Below are 21,970 nucleotides of genomic sequence, written 5' to 3'. Positions count from 1 at the left end.
CCCGTGTGTGTGCTTTCTTTGAGGAGGAGGAACAAGAACTCGAGGAGCAAGTTTGGATGCTTCAGCACATTGTTCGGTCCATTTGATATTAAGGGCATCTGATTGGATGCTGCAACTGCTGCACTTGTTGCTGTTAATAGTCAAAAAAAGCATTCTAGTTTTCATGTCAAAGTAAGAGAGCTTTGTACTTTGTGTGCCGAAGAAGTGTTTAAGTGCTTTCTTGATAGGATTTGAATTGATTTAACACAAATAACCAATTGTAAAGAGACTTGTTTGTGCTATTGGTTTTGTTTGTAACATACACGTCGTTTAATCCGAAAATATTTTGACTCTTGGAGAGCAGTTGGTGCTTGTAAATCAGCAAGCATTAAACATTGTCAGCTTAGATTTTAAAGCCTGTCTGCTAACTTTAGATCGCCAGACTAAAATCTTAAGAAAGAAATGGGTCAATCGAGGAAAAACTGCAGCTGTAGACAGCCAGTATTATTTATGTATAACTATCAGGCTCAGGAACACTGATGTTAGTCTGGCGCTGCAGTGCAGCCTCTTCAGGGCAACTTCCATCCAGTGAGGGGGTCATATAGTCACTGTTGCTGATGCAAATACAAGGAATAGATCAATCTCGAGTATTTTCTGTAATGAAAGATAAGATGAGAGACACAAGATGTGATTTTAAAAAAATAGATGTTTGGGTGCTGTTTGTGTAAAGGAGAGTTTAAAGTCCAGTTCCTTACACTGAAGAGTTCAGGGCCTTTTTTTTTTTTTAATCAATTATGTACGGCACCTCAGCCTACTTCTGTGCTCTCTCACACACACACCTGTTCACTCACCCACACAGCAATTACTCTTCCTCTGCGCCTCCTGGTATCCTAGCAACAGTTGCCTGGATGGCAAGAGCAAACCACCACACCTTGCTCTGTCCTGCAGGCCTGTGAGAGTACTCAAATAATGAGTGCTAGCTATAGGGGACTGCAAAGGGTAGGTGCAAATGCCAAAATGGGGATTGATCACTGCACGAGTTAGTGCAGTGATTGTGTCTCCGTGGAATTTAATGAAAGAATAATGAAACCTGTCTCAGTCTGAAACTGGCGTTTCTCAAAAGAGGCACTGGAGTAGAAACACTGGCCTACATCCGCCCCATCGCCTCTCTCATATATGGCTTTTGCACGCTTTCTCCCTCGTGCAAGCTGAATACTTCATGAGATGGTTAGAAGAAGGGAGAGGGGGGAAAGGCTCACTTTCTCATTTATATTGCTTCTAGGTCACCCATTTCTACGTCGTTCTGTGACGAGACTGTTGATATGGATTCATGGCACAGAGAGAGACAGTGAGCTGCAGGGAGCTGTGAGCCAGCATCGATTTAAATAAGCTGGCATGATAAGAAAGTGCGGAGAGGTTTCAAGGTCAGTGTACAACACAGACACGTCAGATGCTGCAGTATTGATTCACCCACGGTGAAGTAAACTGTTTCATGCATTTGTCTGCATTTGAAGATTTCCACACTGTCCACTTGCACAGGCGGCTGCCGGATCGTGTGATTTATAGGTTTGTGTGTCAGCTCAGTGTCGCTTAGATGAATCCCATTTTAGTTTACGTGACCGGTGTTATAATCCCTGCAATGCCCGGTGAGAGCGATCGGGACCAGCTTCAGAAATGGATATTTTACAGGATGTGGCGCCCTCTGGTGGTAGCATACATGAGGAGGCGAAAACTGCTGCCTCCCAGCACTTCGCAGCAGCAAGTAAGCAGGGGACACATAAATGTAATGGAAAACGGAAATAGAATGACTTTTAAAGGTTTTTTTGTCTTCACAATGACAACAACAACAAAAAGCTATAAATGGGGATTTTTAAACGATCTTTACTCAAATAAATCCAAGATTTGATTGTTTAAATACTGAAGTTTCAGATTAAAAACTTAACGCTTCAGGTGATCAGCATTAACTGACGGCATAATGTAATTTTCTAAGATGCTTGCCAGATAGAAGTTTAAATTTCTATCATATGCGTAATTTTTCTTCTCCTATGTTGCTTCCTTTTGGTCTCCAGTCTGTAGATCCAGGAATGATGCAGCACTTCTAACTGGGTCAGCCTGTGCCTTCCTCGCATCCCTCCCGCCTTCCCCACCATCGCTTCAAGTCACCCCTCCTCTTCTTCCTCCTCCTTTCCCCCCAACCCTCTATATGCAAACACCCCTATAGTTTTTTCACCATGCAGCTCATGTGCTGCCCCCTCTCGTCTCACTCTCGCCCCCACCCCCTCCTTTTTTTCTGCCTGATTCATTTTCTCCCGTCCATGCATGCTGTCATAGTGTCTCAGCCTTTTGCTAAATGACTCCCATCCCCTCGCACACACACACACACAGTCGCTTTACGCTGGCTAACTGTTATTGTGGTTTTCCCACACAAACCTGACTCTTAAGCATGTGGATCGTAATGGTGTCAGTAGGTTTGTATGTACAGGAAGGGCACATTGCGTGGCAATGTGAGCTCTAAATGTATTTCTGAGCTGCTCTTCAGATTGGCTGATACTCTCAGACCTCGCTGCGGTGGAGAATATATATGACTGAGCAGTGTCCAATCAAAGATTGTTACGATGCAGCCACATACTCTACATATGTGCATCCATACACGGCATACATTCATAAATATCGCTGTAACTGTAATATATTTAAAGCACTATAACACTATTAATCGGTCCCCTGAGGGAAACACACTGCATGAACCTTAAAGCATACATTATAGAACAAAAGACATGGACATAACTCTATTATACCAAAGGGCAGGAGCATGTAGCTACAGAGAGGGAACATCCCCTTTCTTTATTCCAGTGTGTGGCACAGTGTGGATGAGACTTTTTTAAAAAGTGAGGTAAATGGCAGAAAGGAAATTCAATCTACAGTAAAAGAGGTTTTATGGAAAAATAATTGCAACTACTTGTATTTTTTTTTTTTTTTTTATAACAATAAAGTAACATTTTTTACATCACAGTACATTGTGGTCAGCTGCTTCTCCTCGGATAAGTCCCGCCCCCTGGCGATTTGACTGACAGCTCTGATCCGGAGACGACAGGGTGGCCAGTCACGCTCTCGCCATGCAAATGAGCTGCGCTCGGGCCGGGCGGGTGCCCATGTGGACCAGCACCATGCCTTGTTGTTCTGAGTGCTGATTGGCTGGATGGCGCCTGATCGGGCTTCATGCGCTGCGGGCCAGCGGCGGAAAGAAAAACACGGAGAGACCTTTACGGCTACGGGGGTTGCCTTTCTCGAACCCCGCGGGGATAACGCCACTACACGAGGAGCCTCTTTGTTCACGGAGCTTGTAATTCAACTTCATGCGATTAGGAATGTTAATAAATGAACAATGGAAGGCTCTAATTTGCTGGTAAATTAGAGAGTGGAGGAACGGGGAGTGGTTCGGTCGCCGGATTTTGTGGGTGGCCATAGTAACAGGGCGGGGCAGTAATCCGGGAGGGGCGGGCCCTAACGAGAACACGACTCGCCTTGTTGTGTGTATTCCCGTGCTCGCATCGCCATCTTGTTGCCATCCTAATTTTTTACGTATGCGAGGATCTACTTTCCGTTCGGCCGGATTAAAAATCGCCCGTGTGCTTTCAGGAGAAACCCAAGGGACGAAAGGTTTGGGAGGGCTGGTGTGAACCGTGCATACGACGCTTACTACTGGGACGCTACTTACCTCCCCCCCCTCCCTCGGTCTTTTTCCTCCTTCCGTCCCGGGCTACCGGGTCTCCTGCCGTGAGGTTTTACGCGCAATGAGCATCGATACGCTTCTGGAGGCGGCCAGGTATCTGGAATGGCAAGCCCAGCAGCAACAACAGACCACACGTGGTGAGTTGAACAGCAGACCAGGGGGTTCGTGCTCAACGTGCAGGGCAGTGGACAGTGTGTGTGTTGAATACCATACTCCCTTTTGAGGAACCGACACCCGTTACTACCAGCGGGTTGCATTTGTATTCGACCCGCCTATGAGGCGTTTGTTTGGGTTCCTGTCAAAAAAATAAAAATAAAATAAATAAGAAGGACTCACAGAAAACTACCACCAAACCCCAGGTGCTTACTTATTGCACAGCCTCCCCCGCTTTAATGCGGAAACGACTAAAGTTGTTTTTCCGAACAACTTTGCGCGCTCTCGGGAGTGTGTGTGTGTGTGTGTGTGTGTGTGTCAGTCATAGTTTCATCACTCCAGTGACTCACCGTACGCGCGCGTGTGTGTGTGTGGGTGAGAGGCAGGAACAGGAGACTTTGTGTGACTAACCGTGGTCCATTTATAAATTGTGTGATTGTCATAGGAGTCCCTGATGTGTGTGTTCAGCTCATACACGCGCTGTAACTGTGTAATACCCCCGTGCGCTTTTGGAAATCTGTAAAATCGGCAGTGAAACGGTTTATTATAATTTTATTTTTTCATATTTTTCCAATGAAAAATTTTCCCTGGATCAGTTTGCCCCAGTTTTCGTCCGTCGAGCGCCGGCAGGGCGGTGGCGAGCTGAGGCTGCTCTTTACATAATACCCTGACATTGCTCAGCTATCTTATGACACTCACTTGGGCGGGCCCTCGCGCGCTAACCCCGGCCCTCATTTGTATATCAGTGCTCGGGTTTATGAATATTGGCTCGTGCTCCTCCGATTAGTTGTCAATCGACGTAAAGATCACTCACTGAACTGGATGAAGGGGGTTGGGGATGTAGAGGGTGGGGGAGGCTGCCTTTTTGTGTTTCTCCCCTCTGATGATGTGTCAGGCAAACCAGCCCCCCGCTCCCCTTCCCCCTCTCGGCGTGCTTCACTCTACCGCGTGCTAGGGCCCGCCCACTGCTACCACGTGCACACCCCCTCCTACCCCCCCAATATACAAACTTACGCGCATGCACACACACCCTCCTCGTCCCCGCCCTTCCCATTCAGTCTGCTGACAGTGGCGGGTCAAAGAGAGAGAAAAGGGGGGTAAGTAGGGCAGCTCACCGCCCTCCTCCTCGGCCCAGCCTCAATGCAGAAGTTATGTAATTTACGTTTGCGTGCGACGGGCAAAACTGGAGCATGGTGTATATCTGTGTGTGTGTGTTGGGGGAATGTACTACAAGAGAGAATTCATCCGGGATACTCCCTTCAAAAGCATCCAGCTCATATTATTTTAAAAGCTGCCTCTGCTATTTTGATCTCTTTGTGGAATTTGCCCACTGTATCGGTCCCAAAAATGGATGACTTTGCATGCATCAGACATTGTATGGGTCATGTGGTGGTGTGTCATTTAAATTAGGGATGATGTTTCCTACCTACCTGTTTATAATTATTATTATTATTGATGATAATAATAATAATGATGTAAATAAGTGCTTTTTACACTGTTTTGTATTAGTATTATTATGCTGTAACAGAGGGATTTCCATTTTCTGAGATACAGTGTGACTTATCTTAACTTAGAAAAAAAGCTTCTCTTTCACTTTCAGCCTGTGTCATCACATAGCAGCTGTGCGAAAGCAATCATGATGATAAACACCATCTCTATGTTATATAGAGTATACTGTACTGAAAAACATTTTGTTACTTTAGTTTGTAGTTTTAATGATTATTTTATTATTTAATGCAGAAGTTGTCGAAAAACTTGAAAATGTTCAAATGCAACTATGCATGTTCATATCCATGTGATATGTTGAGGCACTGGAGCCTAAATAAGCCTACGCTGGATTAGAGGCGATATGTAGTAGGTACTTTATTAAATCCAAAAGTTGGGAAATCCCTGTTATTTTATCCAGAATTCTAACAAATTAGCTGAAATAAAGCTCAATAAGATGCACAAAATAAATTAGCTATTAATATATATAATGACTAAAGTGTGTAAAGATGCAAATAAACAAACATTTAAAGAAAAATTCTTTCTCTGTGTTCACATGTGACACCACTATGCAATATTTGAATATTTTTACGTTAAAAAATATGACAAATTTGCTACAGATTAATTTTTTAGCATTGACTAATCAACAGTTGATTTAGGGATTTTTTTCATCATAGGAAGGACTTAACTTCTGCCTGTGCTGTTCAGAAGGAGTCGGAGGATGATTTCTCAGTATATAGATAACTTGATTATAACTCTGTGGGAGCTCTCTCAACATTGTTGCTATCAAATCTCATCGTTCAAAGGAATATATTCTCCCAGAAGTGATTAGAAATTTCTCTGTGGTCGTGATCGTATCATTGACTGCGCAGGCCTTTTGCCCGGGTTGCGTCATCAGGAGTTTTTATTCTCACGCAGAGAGGAAATGAAAGTGTTACTTAACGCGCAGCTAGGCATCTTGGCATGTGCTGTTTCTGTTTTGTTGGAGGTGGCTGGGATGTGTGTTGGCGTTGTGCAGGTTTGAGGAATCCCTGGGATCTTCTAATGTTGCTGTTTCCATGGTGACTGAGGGCTTTCCACATTACTTTCTAGTCTGCCTGCTACAGTGTGCAGTAACTACTCACTCATATCATCACTCACTGTGTGTATGTGTGTGTGTTTCTTTGCCTCCGCATAATGATGTCTTTGCCTTTGTTTGCAGCACAACAGTGCTTCATTTGTATGTTGTCACGCTGCCAGCTCTAGTTATCCCAGCCGAATGGCTCCTTCACAACAGTCCTCAACTCTTGGTCAGACGCCCTGACGCAGCCCAGGGCGAGAGGCTCTCTCAGTGCTGGACTGGTCCAATCATAGGGCAGACTGAGGGGTGTTCTCTCCAGTCAGGCAACAGATTCAGAGACAGTTAATGTGGTTATTTGCCCCTCCTCACTGTCTCATTCTCTGATGACATCATTCTTTGTACGTGTTTGTGTGCAGGAAGTGTTGGTGTGCATGATACAGACAAAGTAAAATCCATCATGTCAGATTCGGTAGCGTAGCAGTGAAGCTGCTAAGAGGACCTGTAGGGAACATAGGTCATATGTTGGTTGATAAATTACAAGTGATTAATGAAATCAGAATTTATGAAGAGTGCTTTCTGCATTTAGCACAGATCACTTTTTTTCCAAATTGGCTTTTCATCAAAGGAAAATCACCAGGGCTGTGATAAAAATGTAACAGGGGGTTAATTTACTCAGGCATTGAATAAATTTCTTTTTTTCAAATGGCCAGAAATGAGAGGACAATGCAATACCTCCTTTTCTGTCAGACACCCCAGACGCAACATCTTAATTGTATGTGAACCAGTAGTGATAAGGAGCATACTCCTCCCACCCCACACAGGTCCATTGTGCGCTAGGAGACCACTGCAGATGTGTGTATATCCATGCACCTGCATTCTCAGTATATACATTTTCACACATGGGCTGAAGCCCTAAACATTTGTACCCTGTAGAGTTTCAGATATGAGAAATGTCTGACATAGCTGAACATTAAACAGATTTTGTCCTGCCAGATCCTTGCTACACAGTCAGTGTGACGTCTGATTGTGTTGCAATCCACAGTGAGTGAGTGGGCGTAGTGTGTCCTGCCTCCTGCATGCTCTATTCAGACAGCACCCTCGCCTAAACCAAACTGAGTATTTCCAGTAGTGAGAACCAATCTGATGTGGACTATTTTGTGTTGTGTGCTACGTTTGGACAATGACGCCGCCTGTTAATGAGCAAAATGTGCAGAAATACTGTGTGAAAACTACTTTTAACTACTGAAAGGCCAGTCTCGCCAGATTATCATATACATCGCATTCCTGCTTGTCTCCTTACATACTACTGTTGTCACACTGATTCTGAAATCCTGGGCTGATGTTATAAAGGCTTGGCTCATAGTCGGCACTGATGGCTGCATTTTATTCTGTTTGATTGTTTCATTTTTATAGTTATTTACTCTTCTTTTGTGCCAGAGAATCTTTATTATATCAAGTAACTAAAGGTCTTTTCAGCTCTTTATCACACTGTCTTTGAACAGAGAACAGATGCATTTCAGTTGCTGACATCAGTAATTGTAGACGACAGTCAACAAGACTGTTATCAGCCAATAGTGATAAGTCATCCATCCTTGTTCTTCTTACTTGTTTGATGTTATTCGTTATTTAACTTTAACTTACTTCTTTCCTCCTTTAGAAGAAGAGCAGCTTGAAGACAAGGAGCTCATCAGAAGGGAGGCGGAGTCAAAGCATGTGGAACTTGTGGCCTCACCATCTCAGCCAGTAGGAGCCAACCATGTCACCTGGGGTGATGAAACTCACCGTCAACAGCCGCATCACCTTCCTGCCCCACCGCCCCCGTCTCTACCTACTCGTCAACTCCCCATTGCCGTCATCCCTATGGTGCCGGTTGTCACCGCGACGCCTTCAGTCCCGCCCCTTCCGCTCAAAACGCCGATTGCTGCAGCAGCAGCGACGCTCAACAGCTCCCCGCCAGTCAAGAACTCTTCCTCCCCTCCACCTCAGCCGGCGACTCGTCAACTGTTGTGCTCCCCTCAGATCAAAGTGGAACCCAGTGAGCAGCTGATAGATGTAAAGCCTGGAGCATCACAGCTTCAGGTTCAGATCAATTACCCGGCCCCCATCAGCACTAATGGCTCCCAACATGCACTGGTTCCTCATCAGGCCCCACCCACACCTCAGCCACGGCCTAACGGGGTGACCATGGAGGAAATGAAGGGAATGGAAGGGAAGAGGAGACCAGGAGGGTGAGTTTGTTTGTGTGTCTGTCTCTGTGTGTGTTAAATAAGATATAAAGAGTGATCGGCTTATGGTTGATTATTTATTTTGCATTTCCAGGGCGGGGACCAGAGAGGTGCACAATAAACTGGAGAAGAACAGGTTAGTCAGAATGATGGTAACCCCTCTCATGTTGAAAGAAATTGAGGAAAACTTGCCCTCCACATACACACATGTTCTGGGTGTTTTTCATGAAAGCATTTAACGAGGGCAAAGGTCACGGCAGTTCCTGAACTAATATAAATCCATGAAATCCTTCATCAAAAATGCAAAATTGGAGGTTTGAAATTTGTTGGTAAACATCCCACGCAAAGAATCAACCTTCTTAAAAATGGTGAATATTCACAGTTGAGCAAAGACTACCATATGAAGTTCGACTCTTACATTTCTGCCTCTTCAGGCGAGCGCACTTGAAGGAGTGTTTTGAGACACTGAAGAAAAATGTTCCGAACATTGATGAGAAGAAAACCTCCAACCTCAGTGTTCTCCGCAGCGCTTTGCGTTACATACAGGTAAGGACAGTTTCAGCTTTCGCCAGCAAGCTCTTCATGTTACTTTGTCAGGACTTTAATTAACTGGTTGAGCTCTGGGCACCTCATAGGTCATAGGTCCAGTGTTATTGGTGTGGTTAGTCTCTTGTGACAGTGATACAGTGTTTGCTACATGCTTGTGAATCAGTGAATATAATGTAATACTTGGAGGCTTCTTTGTTTCCAAGACCTTAGTCTATACAGTGGTAACCAGTTGTTCCAACACCGCCCTGTAGTCATGTAGGGATAGGAAAGAAACAGGCTGAACTAAATTGGTGGTTTTCAAAGTTTTTGTTCCAAGTCACATCAGAGGGGAAACTAAAAGTTCAAGGCACACCTTTATCCACGAATGTCTTCTTTAGATTGTCTTGTTAGATGAAGGGACTTCATCTGAAGCTCATTTGTGGCAATTGGACCTCAGTTTTTTATGTAACAGTGTTACAACTTTATTAACATATTCCTTGCCTCAATCACCTTTGCAGACACTTTGGTTCAGCTCCATGCTTTCCTCCATCTCAACTTGACTCAACACAGGTCGACTCGACTTGACTCTGTTTCAGTCGGTTTCCATTACAACTGCGTACCACCTAATGTGCTTGGGGTCGTTATAGCAACATGGCCGAAAGTCCCGTGCTGTCATTTGTATGCCACAGGAACGCCACAACAAAGGAGGACGTCGAGGCGATGATATAACTGCGCTCAGTGTGTGGCTTTTTGTAAAACCCAGTGGCCATGGTGTTGTTTTTCTCTGTAGCCATTTCTGTCGCTCCGAGGTTTTAAAAAAATGGGGGTTTTGATTTTCATGAAGGAGACTTTCTGTACTGTACTTGTGCTGGTACCAGGTACTTTTTAGTGCCTATTTGGTCAGACAAGTACCAGTACCTGGTACTTGTCGCTGTGCCAAGCTGACCCGAGTAGGTACTAATGGAAAAGAGCTGCAAGTGTCTTTTTAGCCTGGTTTGGCACAGTGTTAGCACCCGGCACTTTCTCTGACAGATGGCGTTCTTGGGCTCAGGGTTTTGCCTTTTCCAGTTCAGCTGAAGTAACACGGGTTGCTGTCTCCAGACAGTTCACTGACAGTTAGTTTTTTCTAATTTGCAGTGGCTCATTTGCACTGTTTGTTAGTTACACAAGAACATCACTCTTATTACTCTCCCCCTCTCAGTCAGGGCCTTTGGTGTGTCTTCTTCTAATTCCCTTCATTCAGCAACTGAATGAACTTATTTTTATGCTTTAAACTAAAAACTACTGGTACAACAACTCAACATTTCACTCTTAACTTTTTGTGTATATTGCAGTATTAATGTAAGGCTGTCACAAAGTCCCACAGCACACCTGGACTTGCATCACGTCACACCGGTGTGCCTCAGCAAATCTTGTGGGAACCACTGAACTAAATAACATGAAAGGATAAAATGGCAACTTTTTTTTGTTCTAAGATCTAACGTTGCACGTTGAGGCAGGGGGCTGATGGTACTTGGGTGGAGGGACGACTGTACAGCCCGAAGAGTGGAGTTTTCAGTCTGCAAAAGTAGACGAATGAGGACTTCTGTACTTTTTTTTAGCAGAAATAAATGTCAGGGTGGAGCTACTGTCTATGCAGGGGGTTACTTTATTGCAGTGTAAGCTTTAAGATTTTGAGTCCAATGAAATACGCAGCGGAAAGTCAGTGGAAGGAGCTAAATTAGGCCGTGAGATGAGGGAATTTATTCAAAACAAGATGACTGCAAGTTCATGGGCTGCTCTCCAGGGAGCCGAGCGCAGAGGGATTTCAGGCCATCTTTAAGATGATGATGGTTGTTAGGCAGAGCCAAGCTGCGGTTGAGGAAACACAAACAGCACATATTAGATACACGTTTCTTACTTTAGAGGTAATGTACAGTGAAAGTGGATTGTTAGTACGGGTGAAAGGTGAGTCAGTATGTCTGTAGTCTAGCCTTTCATGCTTGTTTGTACAGCAGTGTTTAACCTCACTGCACTGCACACACAGTTTGCAACCTTTCACCTCCAATTTAACTTGTCTCGATATTCTGGCACTAGTTATACTGATGGGAAGGAGAAGTTGCATAAACTTTGTTGTTTTTTTTAAATTTTATTTTAATTGCAGAACTATTTGAAAGACCATCCCTCTAGGTGATCGTGTAACATCCAGTGATTTTAAAATCATTCAGCCATATCAATATATTCGAGGGGGTGTGTGCACAAACAGAAAAACATTAAGTATCGGCTGCTTTTTATCTGTTTTGCAGGATTATAAATGAGATATTTTAGGATTTGGGGCTATTTGTCAGACACAACAAGACATTTGAAGTTTCGTGGAGCAGCAGAGTAATCATTAGTTTAACAGACACACGGCTAGTGTATGTCAGCGTTGCTTGCAGTACTTTCCCCAGCCCACACTGTACTGCAGAGCTGGTTGGGTAATATCTTAGAGGGATGCTTTTCCTTTATCACACTATGTTGAGGCTGATGAATTGCTTCACTTTTCCTCTGTTTTCCTTTGATGGTTTCATTGTGGCATACTCTCCTCTGATTTATAATATTTGCTGGCTTTATTGTAGGTGAATGACTGCGTTTAGATGCGTACAATCACCCAGTCTTCTCCTGTTTTTTTTTTTTCTTTTCATGAAGAATAAAAAGCCTGATTATTCATATCCCTGCGTGCACGCTCATAACGGTTTTCAATTTTCTGATCGTCTGCCTGCAGGCGAGTCGTGATTTCATCTCAGCTTCGATGGTCTGAGCCCAAAACAGAAACTGGAGATGGTGTTTTCGTACTCCGGGTAGCACATCCAGGTTTCTCAAATGATTGATGATGGTGTTTCCATGCACAGCAATCATAATCAGTACCCTAATGCACATTCGTCCTTTTCTCTTCTCACCTCTCCCCATGTGAACCTGTAAACCTCTTCCCCCTCCTTCTCGCGGAGCCATGTGAGACCTGAGCACATGGCTAGCGCAAGGCCGATGATGTCACCACAGCTCACCCACTCCAGTAGCTCTGCATCCCTAGATTGCAGAGAGAAGGAGATGGGCAGTGATGGGTTCAGTGTTTACGCTAATGGAGCGACACATGCACTTATATCAGCTCCTCTTTGTCTCAGCCTTTTCTTATCCACATCTGTGTCCGTCTTGTCCTGTGTCACCCCGCTGTCTCTTGCCTTTAGAGCACTTGGTAACTATGGCAACAGGCGGCAGGTGGCCGGGGCACTGTAGTGAGTCCGTTCCTCCGTGTTTGTCTGCATGAGGGAGTGTGCCGGATGCAAGACTAAACGAGTCAAATTCTGCTCATATTGGTCTTTCTGTCAGCAGTTATGGATGATGGGGCACACATAGGTGCTTTCAAGACATGGATAGTCCTGCTGCCTTGTCCTCATATCAGATTACAGATGCATATGATTAAGAAAAAACCTTCCAGGGCAAATCTAATCTCACCTGAGTCATTTTCACCTTCTTTTTTTTTTTTATTACAGGGAACTTTCTGAAATGAGGACGGATAAAAGAGCGATAGATGGAGCACTGGAGGATAAGGGGGGAAGGGTCTTGAGGGAGTGGCGGATGTGGGGAGGGGAGGAGGAGGAGAGGGGAGTGTGGGATGGAAGTGTGGAAGAAAGAGGAGGAGGGGGTTGGGAGGGATCCAAGAGCACCCGACTGGCAAACATCCAGTCGCATCACTCCTTATATGTAATTGCCCCTGCGCTTCACCCAATTAGAAGGCTCCTTATGTTTTTTACAAACTGCTACTCAAGCAACCAAATCCTCACAAATGGGGTTGCCAAGGAAACAGCTATGGGTGGCAGCTGTTTCCTTGGTGATTTAGTGCAGGACTAATGGTGTCTGGGTTGATGCGAGAAGACCTTGAAATGATGTTCATGGATGCACATTCGCACTTCGGACACACTTGTAGTTCTTCGGAAGTCCTTGTGTTTCAAAGAGTCTGTCTGCTGTGTCAATTAAGTGCCACATCTCCAGCCCTGGAGTGCGTTAATGCTACATGGAGCTCCGCAGATCTATGGTTACATGTTGTATGTGTGTAGTAACACTTTGCAGAAGTGTCTAAATTACTGTTAAAACAGACGCATTTGATTAAAGTGGGTTACTCGCGCTTTTGTTTGTCCTTTAGTTTAGCGCATGTAGTGGAGAAGACGGGCGTATTAAAAATGTCCACTACAGCTGTTGATTGTTTCTCATCCCGGCATCTTTTGAGCTCCATGTCAGTAAAATCCATGCCAATTCATTTTCCTTCTCAATCTACATCTGACCTACTATGCATATCGCACACAGATGATATGCTGTTGGATCAGGGGAAGACCGACTGCAAGTGCATCTGCTTTGGTTGTCTTCTGTAACGTTACTCACTGCACAGCCAGAGATGCTGATCAAACCAAAGTCTGTATTAAAACAAGCTTCAAATTTGTGACATGTATTTTTATCAGAACAGAAAGCTGCCCTTAAATGTGCTCTACTCAGAGTTTTTTTATGTATCAAATGCTTTTATGTTTCTTTGAATACTAATTTTAGCTAAAGGAGTTCACTAATGACTAATGTCAATAAACTGGCTCCAAAGAGCAACAGAGACTCCTCGTGAGGATAAAAAAAGAAAAACTAATGTGAATGCAGTGACGAAGTTAGCTAAAGACAGTCGAGCAAAGCCCTTCTGGCCAAAGGCGGGTTAAAATGGGAACAGCGTTATGATTCATGGAGGGACTTTTGTTTAGTTTTGTGGATCAAAACTGAGCCTGAGTAGTCTTTCTCCTGGTTCATTTTAGCTACCACAGAACAACAGAAGGTATCCAACATAGCAGGTAGTTTCTTGAGTGGAGTACTTGCTATGTGACAATGGTCAACTAATTGTTCTGAGCTGCTGGAGCTGGTAACCCTTTTCAAATAACTTTATTAGCTAGATGCATACTTGTAGCTTAGCAAAGAAGCATATTTATGGAGGGGATAGCTTCAGCACGTTCAAGTTTATTGTAAGTACACCGATACTGGGTATGCAGTATTTATACTAGTCTCACCGCTGCTCTACAGCATGACGTGTAGTATTTACAGTAATCGCTGGTAACACTGCATGCATATAAAACATTATGTTTGCTGCCACATGAGAATTTGGTGGGTGCTGTCATGTAATGTTTCCACTGTGTAATCACCATTTATGTTTTGGTTAGTGTGGTTTAAAAGATCAATAAAAAGATAAAGATCCACTTTTGCTTCTCAGATGGCTAAAAACACGGAAATCCACAGACTTCTATGAAGTTAGTTAAGGCAATGAGTCTGTACTATCTGTGGACTGTTTGTGCTTATGTGTGTAGTTACGCCTTCACTTTAGAAGTCGGATGTCGTAGCTGACTTTGCATTCCAGTAGTAGTTTGAAAATCATGGAAAAATGGGATTTGTTTTGTTCTGTAGTACAGGAAAACTAACACTGCCTCACTCGTAATATGGTGCTTGGTTTTTGTTTGTTTGTTTTTGCACTTAAAAGCACCACTGGAGCACATTCACAGACAAACTGGTCAGTGCTCTGCATATGGTTTATTTAGCCAATATTGGATTGCTGAGTCGGGTTCGGTAGGGTTGCGCTGAACATAGAAGCCTGACTTCAGTTCAAAATTCGAGCTGGAAACTCATAAATCCTTATTTCAACATCAAATGAAATTCACCAGTACCTCCCAAAGGCCTGCTTTGAAGCCCAGATCAATGTTTTGATTGATGCCAGCTCGTTCACGTTAACATCATTAATAATAATTTTACACTGCGTACACAGAGAACCTCTAATGCAAAAGCACCAGTGTTGTTTAACTGTGTGGTTACATGTGATTTGTAAATGTAACCTGGCCCTATGCTGACAAATCACTGGAACTGATTTGCTGTAATTTCCAGCGCTGCCTCCTCGTCACTTATGACCTCTAAAACTACTCGCACGATCAGGCTTCACACAGCTGCGTGCGTGGACGCACAAGGACGGGAGGGCGTTGGTGTGAGCGGTGTTGAGCTGTTAAGTGATTTGAGTGCTACTAACCTGCACCTTGTGAACTCTTCACAGAGGGCTGTGGGGAAGGTGGGTTCGTGTGTGAGGCCATCACGTGCCTGCGGAGAGTAAACAGCTTTTCCTGCAGTAAGATCATGTGTCCCCATATGCTCATTTTGTGTAATCTCGCTTGTATTTCCAGCCTTACCTCAGTTCCCTTTTGTTTATTATCCTTTCGGCGGTTCGCTTCGTGTTTGCGGTAATTGTCAGATAAACACAGCCACAACAAAAAAGACAGCGCAATTACACCCGTGATATACATTTATCAGCAATGTCCTCCATAACAGCGGCACAATTACCAGCAATCAGACCACCACAAACAAGCTTATGCTGGCTCAAAATGGGCCTCGGGGGGGGGTGAATGCACACATAATCACGACAGGTCTGCATATATTTTCCTTACTTAGCAGAAGTCTGTGTTATTTCAAGCCATTTGATTAGCTGTAGTATTGTAATTTAAAACCCAACTTAAAATTTGATTTGTCTTACAATCCTTGTGATTTTCCTTCTGCTTTCAAAGTTAAACCCTCGTGGTGGGTGCCAGAATAAAGTGCAAGTGGCATGCACCTAATACCTCCTGGATTTGTTCAGCAGTTACACTGGAAGAGGTGGCGCTCTGAGACAGTCTGATACATCACTGAGGATCATTTGCTCCCTCATTAGGACAGGAAGCCATTTTCTGCCAAGCCTTTTTTTCTCCAAGTTTTCATGCTGGCTATTCAACATCTCAACCAGATATTTAGTTTCCAGAATTAATCAGCTTCACACAACAAAAGCATACTATTCTACTTTTCTCCTCCCATTCCCCGCCCGTACCTTCCCCTCTACCTCCTCCCATGCGTCATTCCTCACCAGTAATCTGCCTTAATGTCCTTAGCCTGTCATAGTGTTTGGAGTTCATGCGTCAGCTGACCTACACAGAAACTGGGTCACGACGATGGTGTGGCGGGGCTGGGAAAGCTCTGCTCTTTCTTCCTAAATCTTTCCATGAAGCTTCCGTTCTTCTTGCGTTTCCTGCCATGTTTATAATCATTTCATTTTCCTCCACAAACACACATTCAGCTCACTCTTGCTGCATGGCGGTGCTCTGGAAATTAATGCATTAATTAATAACAGATTTCAGTAATCCAGTGACAGAACTGTAGCAGTAATTAGGAACTATTATCAACCCCAAAGTGATTTGGGGTTGATAATACACAGGAGGGTGTTTTTTTTCACACTCTGGCCTCACTCCACTGGAAAAAACTAGCGTGATATCCAAGAAATGGGAGGAGCTTAGGTAAATGACTAAATGCCACTAAAGCAGTGTGGACATGCTTGAATTTGCAGGCGTGACTTCCTGCTGGTGTATGAATCTGGGATAGCATGGATAATGTTTGTTTAGAAGTACAGGGAAAAGAAAAGTTGTGTTGTAATGCTGTTTATTTACAGTGTGGGTATTTAAAACGAATTCTAACCTGAAACAGTATTGGGTGTATTCTGAAAAAGCCACATGGGTTATTAGTTAAAAGAGGCAAAAATGAGGGAGTTTCCCTTTTCTCTGACCTTTCTTTGCTGTTAGCTGTTGATTAAAAGTCCCCTGTCTGTTTCATATTAACACACTTCCACTGTTTCACAGAGCCAAATCCCCCCACGCTTCCCTCAAAGGCACAAACTTGAAACAGCTGCTTAAAACCAGGCAGCATCAGTTAGAGCTAATGAAGTAAGGGCAGGTTTTTCTTAAAAAGAAACTCGGCGATAGGATTATTCGTTGTCATATTGATGTAAATGATTTTTTAGATAGCCTCATTTGAGACTGCACTACTCACCAGTTAGCGTTAACATTAAAAGCACCTGCCTGATGCTGTGTAGGATCCCCCTGTGTACCTCAGATAAATCTGACCCAGTGCATCCTTTAGGTTCTTTGGGTTGTAGGATGAGGCCTCCTGGTCTTATTTCAGCTGTTGTTGGTAATTGCTTAAGACATTTTTCTTTTTCTTTGTATCATAAATGCAGATATTATGACATATTATATTTTTAACAGTCCACACCTGTTCTCTCTGTCATCCTTTAAGACTCTGAAGCGCAAGGAGAAGGAGTACGAGCACGAGATGGAGCGTCTGGCTCGAGAGAAGATCGCAACGCAGCAGCGGCTGGCCGAGCTGAAGAACGAGCTCAGCCAGAACATGGACGCCATAGAAATCGACAGAGTCCTCAGACAGACCATCCAGCCAGAGGACGACCAGGCCTCCACGTCCACGGCCTCAGGTAAGGGAACAGACTGCAGCAGATGTATGTTTGTGTTTTCAAACCGAATCGCAGGAGAGAAGGGAGATCAGAGAAGTTTGTTTTTTGATGTAGCAGTCGTTACATGTGGTTTGAATTTCACTTTTACGTAAACGTTCATATCATGATCACTGTTTCTGCTCTAATCTGCAGAAGGAGAAGATAATTATGAGCAGGACATGGACGAGGACGTTCCCGCCCCTCCTGCTCCCACGCCCCTCCCCAAACCGGCTCCTCCCATTTTACAAGCTCAGCCGCTCATCACCCCTCACCTGGCGATCCAGCACGCCACACTGCCTATCCTCACCAGCGCCTCCCCCGCGGGTCCCCCTCCACCTCAAGCCATTGCCCCTGCTCCAGCCCCGGGTCAACCCCCACCGCCACCTCCTCATCCTATCCAGGCCCCAGCCATGCAGGTCCAGCCCACCGTCATCGCTCACGCCACCGTCTCCCACGCTTCAGTCATCCAGGCCGTCAATAATGCCCTTCCCGCCAATCACAAACACCTAACGCATATCGCCCCATCACCTGGCCCCAACTCTTCCACCCCTCAGGCGATCACAGCGGCTCCGGCTGCCCCCGCCACCGCCACTCACCAGCCAATAACTGCCCAGCCCATCGGACACATCACTGTCCATCCGGTGGCCCACCTGGGCTCTCCTTTGGCATCCCACCTCCCGACTCTCTACCCCCAGGGCATGTCTGTGTCCCAGCCCACCATGGTGGGCCACATCGCCCACACCTTCGCCCACCACACCCTGCCTCACGTCCAGGCCAATCCTCAAGCTAACACTAACGGCGCCCAGGTGAACAGCGCCACTGTGGTGAGCCAGGGAAGCCCGTCGCTAGGGAAACCCACAGCAGTGCTGGCCCCCCACCCACAGCTGGTTGGACAGGCTACTGTCCTGAACCCTGTCACCATGGTTACAGTCCCAACCTTTCCTGTCAGCACGCTCAAACTGGCCTGAAACAGACAATAACAGACAGGACGGAGTGATGGATGTGAGACAGGAGAACGAGTTTTCATCTCCTGTCAGTCGCAGAGAGTCTCTGACAGACACGTGAACACTTGAGCATCAACTGTTTCTGGACTTTGTGTGATGAATATCTTCTGAGATATTTCAGTCACAGCTCTGTTAGTTTCTGAACAATTACATTAAAGCTGAGTCAGCAGGTTGGGCCATTGTTTGTGAACATGCGACTGTGACGTTTGTCTCCCCCGCAAACACAGGAACTCTTTTACCTTTTTATCTTCCTTCCTTCCTTTTCTCTTTATTTTACCGCCAGAGGCACTAACACAATAAGCTCAGTTTGCACTCAGGCATCAAGGATTTACCTTAACTGGTCATTCAGTCATTTAGGGGAAATGATTACAGCGAGACAGAGAGAGGACTTTGGCCTGTTCCTACAGTGTGCCAGTTGTTTTGTAGACATATTCATGAGCTCGTGTGGGACATGTAACGTCACTCCTGTGTTTAAAGGGTGGAGCTGGAGTTGGATTCAGTGGTCTCATCCAGATAAATCACACACAGGGCCGCTTATCAGTTAATTACACCGCATAACATTACATAGTTAATTAGGGCTAAAACATTGTCACGTACTGATGCAGTTATTTAGTTTTTTCTACCAGGAACACGACAGGAAAGTTTTTTGTTCTTCCCCTTTCGCTTTTGCCATGATCTAAGTTCGACACGTGGCAGATGAAGTAACTCTTTAAACATCTTGCAAATAGTTTAAGGAAAAGAATTTGAGGATGGTAGTGCAATAATAAAACCTGACACGCTGCAGTTCAGAATACAAAAAAAGGAGACAGCACATCTTTTTAAAGGCAAATTCTGCAGTGGAGTTATTTTTTTCATTTTCTTTTTATCCACTACCTCAGAAGGCTTTTATTTTGGAGGGCGACTCCAAAACAGCGGATTTGCTCCAGAGAATTGGGGCAGCGATTGCTCGGTTTGGTCAGCGTACAGTAGTGTCTGTTATTGATGGCCCTGTGGAGAAGTTGTGTCATGTTAACCACAAATAAAAGTAGGGCAGTAAGTTTGAAGCGAGCAGGAGCTGAGTCAGAAAAGCAGCTGAGGATAGAAGCTGGCAACTGAGATTTTCCAGCTATTTGTTGAAAAAAAATAGTTAAAAGTAGGAAGAGCGTGCAGTGCAGTCAGCTTTAATCTGGTTACCTACACCCACAGTGAAAAGCTTGCCTTCTGCTGGGGTTTTTTAAAGAAAGATGTTAAAGGGTCTTGGCTATCTTTCACTGCCAGATTCAAAACCTGAGAAGATCAGAGTTGCCCAGTTACCCACAGGTCATTTGAGTGCATCAACTCCAGTCTGCACACACTGGTGGTTATTGAGGCTTAAAGCGGCTTAACGAGCCCTCAGGAAACCTGCTAGGACCGCGCCGAAGCTCGGCGGTGTTTGTGCGTTTTAATAGGATTGTTTATTAGCTAAGACATTTTGAAACCAACCAAGGCCTATTTTAGACTGAGCGAGACTGTACGCAGAAAATTGTCTGCATACCTGCTCTCAAACAGTCAGGCAGGTTTCCTTTTGTCCCTTTGATGAGTGATGTTCCCTCAGCACACTGTGGGGAAAACAGGTTTCCAGCCTCTTTAGTGTAAGGCAACGGCTCCCTCTGCTGTCGTTACCCAGGCACACACAGCACACAAGTTTCCGATGACGCTTTTAAAAAATGTGAAAATGCTTCTCTTTTTTTTAACTTAACAGAACAAAAAAAAATATATGACTGTATGGAAGCTTGTTTATGCCACTAAAGAAAAACCCTCCCCGCAATGTTGCCGTTCAGACTTCTGAGAACATGACTTTAAATGGTTAGTATTTCGAAATTTCAGCTTTCTCTGAAGTTTCGCTCAGTAAGATGACATTTTGAAGAAAAAAAAAAATTACATTCTTCCAGTGGTAGAAACAACCTTCCATAGAGATGAACTTTATCACTTTATCTACTTGTTTTGGAGGGCGATGCAAGGCCAAAAATGCAGCTTTTCATTCCAAGAGAAATTTGGAAGAGATGTCCGACAAACGCTGAACACCAAATCTTCAGCCCCAGTCCAGAAAATGTGTTTAAAAAAAAAAAAAATTATTTAAATTAAAAAAGCGGAAAGTGTGTTCGTGTGTGAGCGCATTCTCACAGCCTTCTCGCCAGCCTATTCATCAGATTTCTCTTCGGTATAACGTCATCAGTCTTGCGTGGCTCTGCTCCTCACCTCTGCTGGTTTCCGTGTGTTACGTATGTATATGTGACTGTATTCAGTATGTTTTATATTCTGTACTATAGCTAATCCTATTGTACCTGTAGCATGGCTCTGTTTTTTGTTTAGGTTTTTTTGGGAGGGGGGTGTTTACCCTTTGCCCTGTGCATGATTGAATGTGTGTGCGAGCGTGTAGCTAGCAGGTTATTTTTTTACACAGAGGTGATTTATGGTATGAGCCTGTTTGGGTGCTATCGTGTGTGCCTCTACTCAGTTTTCCTGAACACTGTGACAGCTCTGGCAAAACATGTACACATCGAGCGAATGGAAGAGACAAAGATTTACTGTCACACTCGTTTTCTCTTTTTCTTTATTCTCCTTTTTTTTTACCATTTAAGGTTTCCATATTTGTGAGTTGGACTGAGACATGAAATGTAGGGGGGGCCAAAAAAAAGCTGTTGATCCTTTCTTGATAACCTAATAATGTCTAATATTTGAGTTTTTGTAATATTTGTATGTATGTATGAAAGTTTTGTAAATTTGTGATTGTATGCACGTTTTGGCAAATGAGTGTATGTATCTTCAAGATTTTAAAAATGCTTGTTTCCTTTTTTTTGGTTTTGTTTTGCATGTAGATTCTGTTTAGTTTCTTTTGATTAGAAGTTTTGTTTTAATGTTTTATTTCTGGGACCATGTACAATACTATATAACGTGGGCAGAATCTTGGACCTCATGCTACATTGATATTATATATGAATATAAAAACATCTTTTCCCTATGGAGAAAGTTTTAAGTTATATATCGCCTGTACACTTTGGGCTGCCTTTTAGATCTAACTGTCCACTGTTTAAGATAACCATGATAATAATGGATTAAAAAAAACATATTAATGAAGAATTATGCTGATGAAATAATAAAGATTCTTAATAAATCTTATTACATTTACAACACATTTTGCTTCTGTGTGAGTGGTTTTCAGAAGAAAAATATAAACGGGCTTAAGACAGTTTTTTTTTTTTTTAACAGATTTTTTTTACTTTCTTTACAAAACAGCAAAATTGAACATTAAAAATACAAAAAAGTCAACGCACAAGAAATAAAAGCATGAAAAACTGTTTAAGTTGAAACATTAAAAAAAATTACTGTGCTACAGTGAACACTAGATGGCAGTATGATATGGAGGCCTAAAACTACCATGATCAAAATTAAATAAACAAATAACTTGTTAAATAAAAACGCCATAAAATAAAAAAAAAAAATTTTTTTCTTTTTTTT

At 43.7% G+C, this 21,970-nt stretch overlaps 1 protein-coding gene across 2 annotated transcripts; it reads left to right on the top strand.

The window, feature by feature from the left end:
- The first annotated feature begins 889 nt into the window (after positions 1-889).
- On the top strand, positions 890-21,645 carry mntb (MAX network transcriptional repressor b). 2 transcript variants are annotated; one of them, XM_019363985.2, is made up of 7 exons: positions 890-978; positions 1,262-1,403; positions 8,065-8,635; positions 8,727-8,768; positions 9,067-9,178; positions 17,279-17,471; positions 17,643-21,645. In XM_019363985.2, the coding sequence occupies exons 3-7, from the start codon at positions 8,268-8,270 to the stop codon at positions 18,455-18,457; spliced, it is 1,530 nt and encodes a 509-aa protein (XP_019219530.1). In that variant the 5' UTR covers positions 890-978; positions 1,262-1,403; positions 8,065-8,267; the 3' UTR covers positions 18,458-21,645. The 2 variants fall into 2 exon arrangements, with proteins under 2 accessions (XP_019219530.1, XP_005452723.1); XM_005452666.4 differs by lacking the exons at positions 890-978; positions 1,262-1,403 and adding an exon at positions 3,467-3,846.
- The last annotated feature ends 325 nt before the right edge of the window (positions 21,646-21,970 follow it).

Source organism: Oreochromis niloticus, linkage group LG10 (genome assembly GCF_001858045.2).
Source record: "Oreochromis niloticus isolate F11D_XX linkage group LG10, O_niloticus_UMD_NMBU, whole genome shotgun sequence".
NCBI lineage: Eukaryota > Metazoa > Chordata > Actinopteri > Cichliformes > Cichlidae > Oreochromis > Oreochromis niloticus.
Note: the sequence above shows the minus strand (reverse complement) of the source record. Positions and strands in the feature narration are given on the sequence as shown.